General features: G+C 52.0%; 1 protein-coding gene across 1 annotated transcript; it reads right to left on the reverse strand.

Annotated features, from left to right (window-relative positions):
• Positions 1 to 6,422: 6,422 nt before the first annotated feature.
• On the reverse strand, positions 6,423 to 8,999 carry Znf664 (zinc finger protein 664). Its single transcript, XM_023720570.1, has one exon. The coding sequence runs from the start codon at positions 8,906 to 8,908 to the stop codon at positions 8,123 to 8,125; it is 786 nt and encodes a 261-aa protein (XP_023576338.1). The 5' UTR covers positions 8,909 to 8,999; the 3' UTR covers positions 6,423 to 8,122.
• Positions 9,000 to 9,328: the final 329 nt, after the last annotated feature.

A 9,328-nucleotide genomic window follows, 5' to 3' on the forward strand; every position in this document is an offset into this window, starting at 1 on the left:
CCCAACAGAAACTCTTCTGATACCTGACACTCAGCCCTCCTCCGGCCTGCAGCTGCTAGATTGCCATTTTTCATATGGAAAACAGAACCCATTCCCAGGTTGTCCTTTCCTTTTGCCACCCTCTAGGGGAGTTTGCTCACAGAACACAGCTCATGAAGGAAAATACAAACAATTCTGAAGCAGCCACCTGTCTTGACTCCTGGCTGTGGGGTTATTTGAGCCACCGGTTCATCAACCTGCACCCCAAAGCCCACCATCTATAAGCATGTGCTCCTATCCACAGGTGCGATGCCACCGGCCTTCAAGACCTCCCTGAGCAGTGCGCGAGGCTGAACACCTGCAGCAGGTATGTCCCAGCACCCCTGGCCCCAAGCTCAGAGGACCTTAATGGGCACAGAGCTGTGACTCACGGCGCAAGCCCTCACGCACACCCTTCCCACTGCTCAGCCTCACAGAGTCAAACGAGTCAGTCCCCGGTCATCCAGGGAGCTCAAGAAGAGCCCCAAGGCCTGACCGCCCTACCAGCTCATGCCAAGAGTTCTGTGATCTGAGGTGTTTGACGGGTTGGGTGGGCTTTGCTTCCTCCCAAGGGTCAGAGATCTATTTCCCTTGGGCTTATCTGGCTCCGGCCCTCTGCTGTAAGCCTGGCACCACCCCAGGGTCACCACGGGCCACACCACACACCTGGGCCCCGGCTGCTCTTCGAGGCAGCTGCCGGGCCCTGCAAGGAGAGGGGCAGGGTGGGGGCGGCCAGGGCTTGGCTGCAGCCTCAAAGACCCCCAGCAGAGCTGCCTGCCAGGCCATTCCAAAGGCATGGTCATCACGGCAGGAGAACGGGCCATAGTTCACCAAGCACTTTGTTCCTTTGCTTTATTGCTTTTGTTTTGAGACAGTGTCTCACTATGTAGTTCAGCCTCGCCTTGGGCTCACAGTGATCCTTCTGCCTTGTCCCAGCTGCTTTACCAATTTTTATTTTTTACTTGGCGTCAGGACTCAAACTCAGGACCTTGTGCTTGCAGGCAGGCGCGGTGCCGCTGAGCTGCATCCCCGGCCCGAGGCTATCACTTTCAAAGATGCAGGTCATCACTCTGGCTGGGGTCCCCAACACTCCAGGGGCCACCTGCGTGCAACACAGTGAGAGCCTTTAATTTCCTGGCAGCTTATGGGTCTGTTTTGAGATAAAACCCTCAGGTGAACACCAAAATATATAAATATTTTAAATAACAAAAATAAAAGAGACTTAGGGGCCAGGGAGATGGCTCAGTGGAACAAGCGCTTCCCTGGCAAGCGCAAGGGCCTGAGTTCAATCCCTGGTTCCACCAAAACAATAAAAATAAAAATAGAGACTTAAACACAGCATTTCTCCCTGGTACCCTTACACGCTTGCCTTCGTGAACGGGAGAAGCCAGGGTGCTGGGGCTTCAATTCCACCAGCGCCCAGACCGACTTCCAGCCAGGCCAAGGCTCGGCATCGGGCAGGCAGCTGGCAGGCGTGTCGAGGGGACACTGACGTCCCTTAATGCATGCCAGCTCTGAGGTACTAGCTGGGAGTCCTCTAGGGCACCATCAGCAGGGGCCATCCCTGGTGTCAGACCCCTCTGTTCATCTCTGTCAGGGACCAACAGCACGGAGACCAGAGCCCCACCTGGACCGGAGCCCTGACTTGTACAGCAGGGAGGGGCAGTTCTCCCACCCTGCTTTGGCAGGGCCTGGCACCCGGCAGAATCCACCCAGCTGCCTTGGAGTCACCAGGGGCGGGCACTCAGTTGAGTCTAGAGGAAGGGGCTCCCTCCCAGGCAGCGTTCTAGGCTCCTGATGCTGGGTGCCTACACCAACCCCAGCACCACCTCACTTTCCGATACAGCTATGTACACCAGGCTGGGGCCCAGCTGCTGGCAACTTTGCCAGGTACTCAGCTCTGATGGGCAGTGCCAGCTTTTCTGCAAGATCCAAACACCCCCGGGTGCCACTGGGGCTCTCTGAGGGCAAGGGACAGGACACTGAGGCCCATTGAGCCCTCACTCCAGGCTAAGTGCCTGCCAAGAGCTTTCCACGCTTTAGCTGCATTCAGCTTCATGGCCCTCCAGGGAGACAGGAACTGCCACCATCCTGTTGTTCCACAACTGAGGAAACTGAGGCTCAGAGAGGTGAAGAAACTTGCCCAAAGTCACACAGCGAGGCCCAGGGGAGTGGCTGTGTGTGTGGAGTTTCCTGAGTCCTGCGGCAGCCTCCCCTGGCTTTGTGCGGAGACAGAGAGCTGGCAATGGGAAACAGACACAGACTGACAGAGGGACAGACAGGACTGTGGTGCGGTGGGTATGAGATACCAGAGTCCGGAGGAGGGGTGGGCTGTGCAGGGTGGGGACCGTAGCGTGGCCCACAGGAGGTGCAGGTGGCTCAGGGCTGCAGGCCCAACCTTCTCAAAGGCCACACAGGACAGCGACCTACCAGACACAGGCTCTGTGGAGTCCTCGAGTTAGACGCTCCAGGCTCGGGAGAGATTCGTGAGTTTCCCTGGGGGTGGAGGGCAGAGGGGACAGAGGTGGTCACCACTGCTCCATTTGGTCAAGTCCAAGACACTGACGGCTCAGCAGGGTCCCTTCATCAATCAATGACCAAGTCCAAGGGGAGGCGCTGCCCCCATAACCAGCACGCGCTTCAGGGAGCCGCATCCCAGCAGGGAGAAAAGTCCATCTTGTTCTGGGGCCCGGGCGCTACACTGCACGCTGAAGCTATCTGTATACAGCAGTTCATCACGTGGGTGGGGGACATCTATGACCCTTTATTTTTTCAATGATTCTGCACAGGGGAATCTTGACAGGATCAGGCACCTAGGATGCTCACAAATACATGTCATTCAATGACACGAAAAGTCCTACACTTTTTAGTTTTCCTGATGCTTGTGACTGTCCCTAGAGGAGTCGCACACTCACGACTTGCCACTCGGCCGCATCCTTGTCTGGCTGCCCTGCAGCTGCTGAGTCCAGGCTTGCCAGGCGCTGCTGCGATGGAGCGCTCAGCTCTGCTGCACTCTAAAGAGCGCCATCTAGCAGCCATGGGGCCCGTCACAGGACGATGCCTGCGCGCCCCAGCCTCGGGACAAGGCGCTCTCTGCTGCTGTCCTCCTGTGCCCCCTGGGCTGGACCGTACTCCCCCAGGGCTTTCTTCTGCATCTTCTGGTGCCTGCCTGCCCCCTCCATCTCAGTTGTTCATGTGGCCTGCTTCAGCATTTACACACATTTGCAGTGAAGTTTATGATCCAACTCGAAAATGTCTTTGAACAGCAGAATTTGACTCATCTGTGCTTGCTACGAGTGACGAGGCATTTAACTCGATGCCCAATGCCTTACTTTATGCCTTTTCTCCTTTTCTTGATGTTCACGGAGCCAAGTGGGCTGTCACAGGACCCACAGTCCCTGACACACCACGTTCAGCAGCAACATCGTGTGGCTGAAGCCTGCTTGCTGGTGGACCAGCCACAGTGCACGGTTTATCTTCCTGCTTCAGCTCTTAAACAGCACCGAGTCCCTGTGGATGCCGAGTGCACCTCAGGAAGCAGACAGGACAGTTCAGGGATGGACAGGACGGAGGCTCAAGGCAGCTGGATCGAGGCCTGACAGCTCTTCTGTGCTCCAGCATGGGAGCCAGAAACTACACCCAGGAGATACCTCCGAGGTTCAGGAACAGGTTCACTGAGAGCCTGCAAACACCCCACAGCACACTGGAGATCCACCCCAACTTCCCAGTCAGAAGTGACCCAGAGACGGACTCAGGTGCGATCTCATTTTCTGCTCGCGACGCCAACTCCTCCCACATCCAGTGAGGCCACTCGGAACCCCAGTGCCTGGTCTCTGGTCTCCTGCTGCACTGTAGGACCACTTACTGTACAGCCAGGGGGGCCACAAATGTGCACACACACTAGGCCCACCTATTCAGGTTCCATTTCCTCCCATCAGTGACCAGGCCTCTGAGGGCCATTTAAGCTCCGAACTACAGTCGTAAGCATGGTGTCCTGTTTGTCCCAGGCCCCTCTACTCAGGTCCTGCTGCTCAGTGACTACCTGGTAGCAAAAGCAAAGGTGCCCAGCCAGCATGGTGCAGAACACAGGGGGGCATCAGCTGTTCCTTCCCCAGGAAACAAAACTGCACATAGCACGAGGCCTTGAGTTCCCTGCAAGCCATCAGCGGAGCCTAGGCTTTGACTTCAGGAGCTGGGACACCCTCTGAAATTCCTGGTGCAAAGATGGGACAGAGCTGGCCATGAACTGAGGTGGGAACCCAAGGCTGAGTGAATTCAGTTTCAGAAGTATGATGCCAGAATTAAAGGGCAAGGCACACGTGCAAGCCTATGACGTGTACAAATTCACTCAGAGTAAGGACAATCTCCATAAGCTGTTCTTTAGAGGTCTACTCAATCTGCAGACACCAGATCTCACCAAGAGCTGTGGTAGGAATCGCCTCCACTGGGATCTGTGAGTTCTTACCAGGGCGTGCACACACCAGGACCTGGGATCTCTGAGCTGCCTGTGCGTCTCTTCTCAAATACGAGGAAGACCAACAAACACTTGATTCATCTCCCTTACTTCAATTTACTCATGCTCCCCACTTGTTGTACCTTACAGAAGTGAAACACACGGAGGCCGGCCTGCCCCTTGGGTCACGGTGACTGGGCTGGAAGCCTGAGGAGCTCGCAGGCCCCGGGTCGCTCTCTGTGGCTCCTCCACCCAGGGTCTCCTCTCCTCACCACAGGCAGATCAGTCCTTCCACTGGTTTTCATAGACACCACCAAGTTCACATAGGAAAGCTCATGACTCCACTGTCCTACAAACTTCCCAGCTCTGTCTGCGAGGCAGGTGCCTTCTGCTGCTACGTGGTGACCCTGCCACCCTGTGCAGGCCCTGGCAGTGCTCAGTGCAGCAAGGGACCCTGGAACACCATGCCCAGCCTCCTCAGGATAGCTGTGGCTCTAACACTACAGCTATGTTTTCCTTCTTCTGCTATTCTGGGTGTGGGCATTTCAAAGTCAAAGACAGACACTGGGCTAGGTCAGAGCAGGTGCTGGGTCACCAGCACATTCCTATCCCCACCCTCTCTTGCCCTGTGGTGGCACCAGCGTTTCACATCTCTTCCCTACCCTGATGTTACTGAGTATTGCTTCTGACACTGGCTTTCCACTTACCCCTTTTCATATTCTTGAGGACACGTTACATAGTAACCTTGCTAGAGATACATGGTTTGGTTTTAAATCCTTCTGAGCAACAAGAGCCAGCAGATGCCTTAGGAAGTTGTGTCCGGCTGCCGCTGCACACAGAAACTCCCAACTTCCAGCCCACATTCCCGCCCCTCAGGATGCACAGGAGCTCTGCCGGGCAGTGCTCCTCCCAACCTAGACAGAGGTCACTGTGATGCTGCAATGGACCTCACTCTCACTGACACCCCAGGCCAGTCCACCACAGGGCCCTCTGCCCAGCCTGGGGCTGCTGCACCTCAGCACTGCGCTTACTCGGCCCCAGGCGAGGTTAGTCAGGACAGGTGAGCTGAGTGAAGGGATGTCCACAGGCACCACAACAGCAGTGACGGAAATGGGTCACACAGGGAACATGCGTTTGATGACTGCTTCCGTATCATTAAAGCCTGCAAAAACCTAACGCAATATGTACATGTGGAGCCTCCCCCAACACACTATGATCACCAAGTTCATACCACAGGATAGAGCCCTGTTATAAAGTGATTTTATTAAATTGATTTGGACATACTGTAGGTCAAATAATATTTTCTGAAGATAACAATTATGGACTTTAAAGCTCGACATAAAATTAGTAGCTTCAAAAGTGTTAGTCATATTCCCCAGCAACAGCATGATAAAATAATTCAACTATGTAGAAATATAGAACTCTAGGACTAGCTGGAAACTTGGAAATCATTTAGCCTAATATTCTCATTTGGTGAGAAAACTAGACTCAAAGATTAAGTGATTCGCCCAAGCTCACACACCTAACAGTAATAAAGCTAGAAATCAAACCAATTTTTCCTAAAACTAAGATTCTATCAATGATAATTCAACTGGCTCTCTAGCAACTAAGAGTCTAGGCTTTTCTCTACTGCTCCACGCTACTGTGACATGAAGAGTGACGAGACACTACAGTAAATCGCATCGTGGCCTGTGGGCTTGGAAGGGGCTCCAGCGAGTGACTACGCTGCCCTCTCCCTGGAGAGGTGGAGTGCGTGAGGCGACTGACCAGGCTTGCTGGCATACACGGGGCTCACCTTGGTATGGAAAAACTGACCCCTCCCAAGTTCCATGGCCACCCACCACACTGTGTGCTCCTTAAAACCCTCTTCTGCACTGAGGTTTCAGTTATGCCAAAACCCCTTCCAGTCAAACAGAAGGAACTGAGTCAAACATGGAGAGAAAAATCAAAGTGTAGTTTCCGTATTTTGGTAATTATTTTGAGAAATTCGTTACCCGCCTGAGACAGCGGACAGACACTACCAACCTGACCACCCATTTCAGAGCTTCACAGATCCTTAGTTTCCCCAAGACTTCCTGAGCGTGAGGGCTGCAAGTGGGAAATCAATAAAACAGGAATGAGAAGCAAAACGAAGGGGAAAACTGGTTGCTTTTGTTCACGTCATTGGGGACTTTTGGTCTTCTAAACATTCCTTGAGTTTCCCCATAGAGTTTTTAATACCAATCTAGTAAAAACAAAACAGAAAACCCCAAACAGGCCCACAGCAGTCAGGCTACCGCATGGTTACTCAGCCCCATACCTGACGCCTAGCCATCCTCCTGTCCCCCCGGCAAGCAGCACCTGCAGGGCAGCTGGCACCAGGCACTGCATGGCCAGCCCAGCAGCCCCTGGCAGGGCCCTCCCTGACCCTAGCTAATGCCACCCACCCCCACCCCCTCTACGTCACCACCCCAGTTTATTTTCTTCATAGTACTTAACCACTACCTCAAACTACATTATTTGTTTACTTATCATCTGTGTTCTCCACCAGAAATAAAACTCCATGAGAGCAGGGACCTTGTCTGACTCAGTGGTATGCCCAGCACCCAGCAGTGCCTGGCACCCAGGTGTTCAATAAATATTTGCTGAGTGAAGAATGCCAAGAATGACAGAATGAGAGCAGACATTCATGCCTAAGCAGGAACTGGTGCACAGAACCCAAGGACTCCTCCACAGAACTGCCCACGGTGTCAGAACAGTGACACGATCCAGAGGGGCTCCCCCATCATCCCTTCTGCTAAGGTCTCCCCTGATTCGGAAGGAGCATCCCATGTTACAAAGAAAGCTCGAGGGCACAATTCTGGGAGGACACGAGTTCATACTCTGCTTGCTTCTTCCTCCTGCTTCTTATTCAGCTATCCCCCCTAAAAAAATTTCAAGTTCAAAATATGTGGTGCAGCCACTAGAAAATAAGTCTACAATGGAGACACAGTGATTAGCAGAATCTACAAAACTAGAATTTCAGAGCATGTATGCCTGCCAATGACTTCTGATAGGCGAAGTGAGTGGGAATGAGTCACCTAAAATCTAAAGCAAATTGAATGCCATCTAGGAAGGGGTAGGTATTTGAGGACATGAGGTAAAGTGGGTGCTGAAACAATGGGACATATGGAAAGCTATGGAACTGAATCACATGACAGCCTCAGAAATGCCAAAACATGCTCAGAGTGGGAGCTGTCCCTCTTCAAATGCACTGACCAGGAGGAGATCAAGAGGAAGGAAGGGTGGGAGCTCCCATGGGAGCACTGGGCCACTTCTCAGGACAGCAGGCTGAAGGTGGCTCAGGAGGCCAGGCCCTGCTCCCAGGCTTTGGGCAGCATTTCAACCACTGAGGCATCGTGCTGGATCCTGGGAAGCACATGTCTGTGACTGGGACACAAGAGCCTGACTCAGGCACGTGCTCAGATGGCTCCCACATTCAAACTCAAGATGTGGAACACACTTGGCATAAATCAACGAACCAAAAAATGAACCTCACCTAAGCCTCTTCAAAAAAGTCAATTTGCTGGGTACTGCTGTCAATCTTTTCTTGGGTCAATGTAGGTATATTACAGGGTTTCCTTCCTAGTGGCACTTAAGGGTTTTAAGATTTTTAACTCCTAGCAAAACGTTTTATATAACTGATATCTTGAGATGGTTTCTTTCCTTGGTGTGTACTCTCTGATGGATGCAGAGGCTAGTGCTCTGGCTGAAGGCCTTTCCACACTCATCGCACTTAAAGGGCTTCTCTCCTGTGTGTACTCTCTGGTGGATGCAGAGGCTGGAGCTCTGGCTGAAGGCTTTCCCACACCCACAACACCTATAAGGTTTCTCTCCTGTATGCACTCTCTGGTGAATGCAGAGGCTGGAGCTCTGGCTGAAGGCTTTCCCACACTCGTAGCATTTATAGGGCTTCTCTCCGGTGTGGACCCTCTGATGCATGCAGAGGCTGGAGGTGTGCCTGAAGGCCTTTCCACACTCTTCACATTTGAAGGGTTTCTCACCTGTGTGGACCCTCTGGTGCATGCAAAGATTTGAACTATTACTGAAGCCCCTGCCACATTCACTACAGACATAGGGCTTTTCACCTGTGTGGACTCGCATATGAATTTGCAGGTGGGAGCTCCAATTGAAGGCTTTGCCACACTCATAACACTTATAGGGCTTCTCCACTGTGTGGATTTTCTTATGTCTATTGAGTTTTGTTGTAGTGCTAAAATCCTTGCCACAATCATCACATTTATAGACCTTCTCTCCTGTGTGGTCTCGCCAATGAATATGAAGTTCTGATATATGAAAGAAACCCTTATCACACTTGTCACATTTATGGGGCTTCTCAGCTGTGTGGATTTTCTGATGCATAAAAAGGTCTGCTCTCTCAGAGAAAAATTCCCTACACATGGGGCACTTGTAGATCATTTTTCCTATTTGGTATCGTGTTTTAGAAGAGAAAATTTCCTTACAGCTACTCCAGTTACAGGCTTGCTATTTTATCAAGTCTCTTATTTGGCCATGCTGGCAGTCTATCTCAGGCTTGCTCTATGGGGCAAGTTTAAGGTCAACCTAAGCTTTTCCCTGCCTGTCTTTCTATGGAAGGTTTCTTCCTGCATAGTGTTCCTCACTCAGTGTTCCTACTGATTATAAAGTGACATTTACTTCCACATCAACTCCGTAACTCATTAACATAGAACTTCTTTTAGATCCTGAGTTTTCAAACATTCCAAGGAGCTGCCAAAGTGCAAACCTCTGCGTGTTTAGGCCCCTGGAATTGTCTTCTTGGAGAGCAGTCTTGTACTTCTCACGTCCAGAAAAACGACTACACAGTGTGTCCCTGGATTT

The sequence above is a fragment of the Octodon degus genome, unplaced genomic scaffold (genome assembly GCF_000260255.1).
Source record: "Octodon degus isolate 3935 unplaced genomic scaffold, OctDeg1.0 scaffold00076, whole genome shotgun sequence".
Lineage (NCBI taxonomy): Eukaryota > Metazoa > Chordata > Mammalia > Rodentia > Octodontidae > Octodon > Octodon degus.

Bases quoted from the DNA above. Each gene is read 5' to 3' on its own strand.
- Znf664 (XM_023720570.1), bottom strand. From the start codon at position 8,908: ATGATCTACAAGTGCCCCATGTGTAGGGAATTTTTCTCTGAGAGAGCA.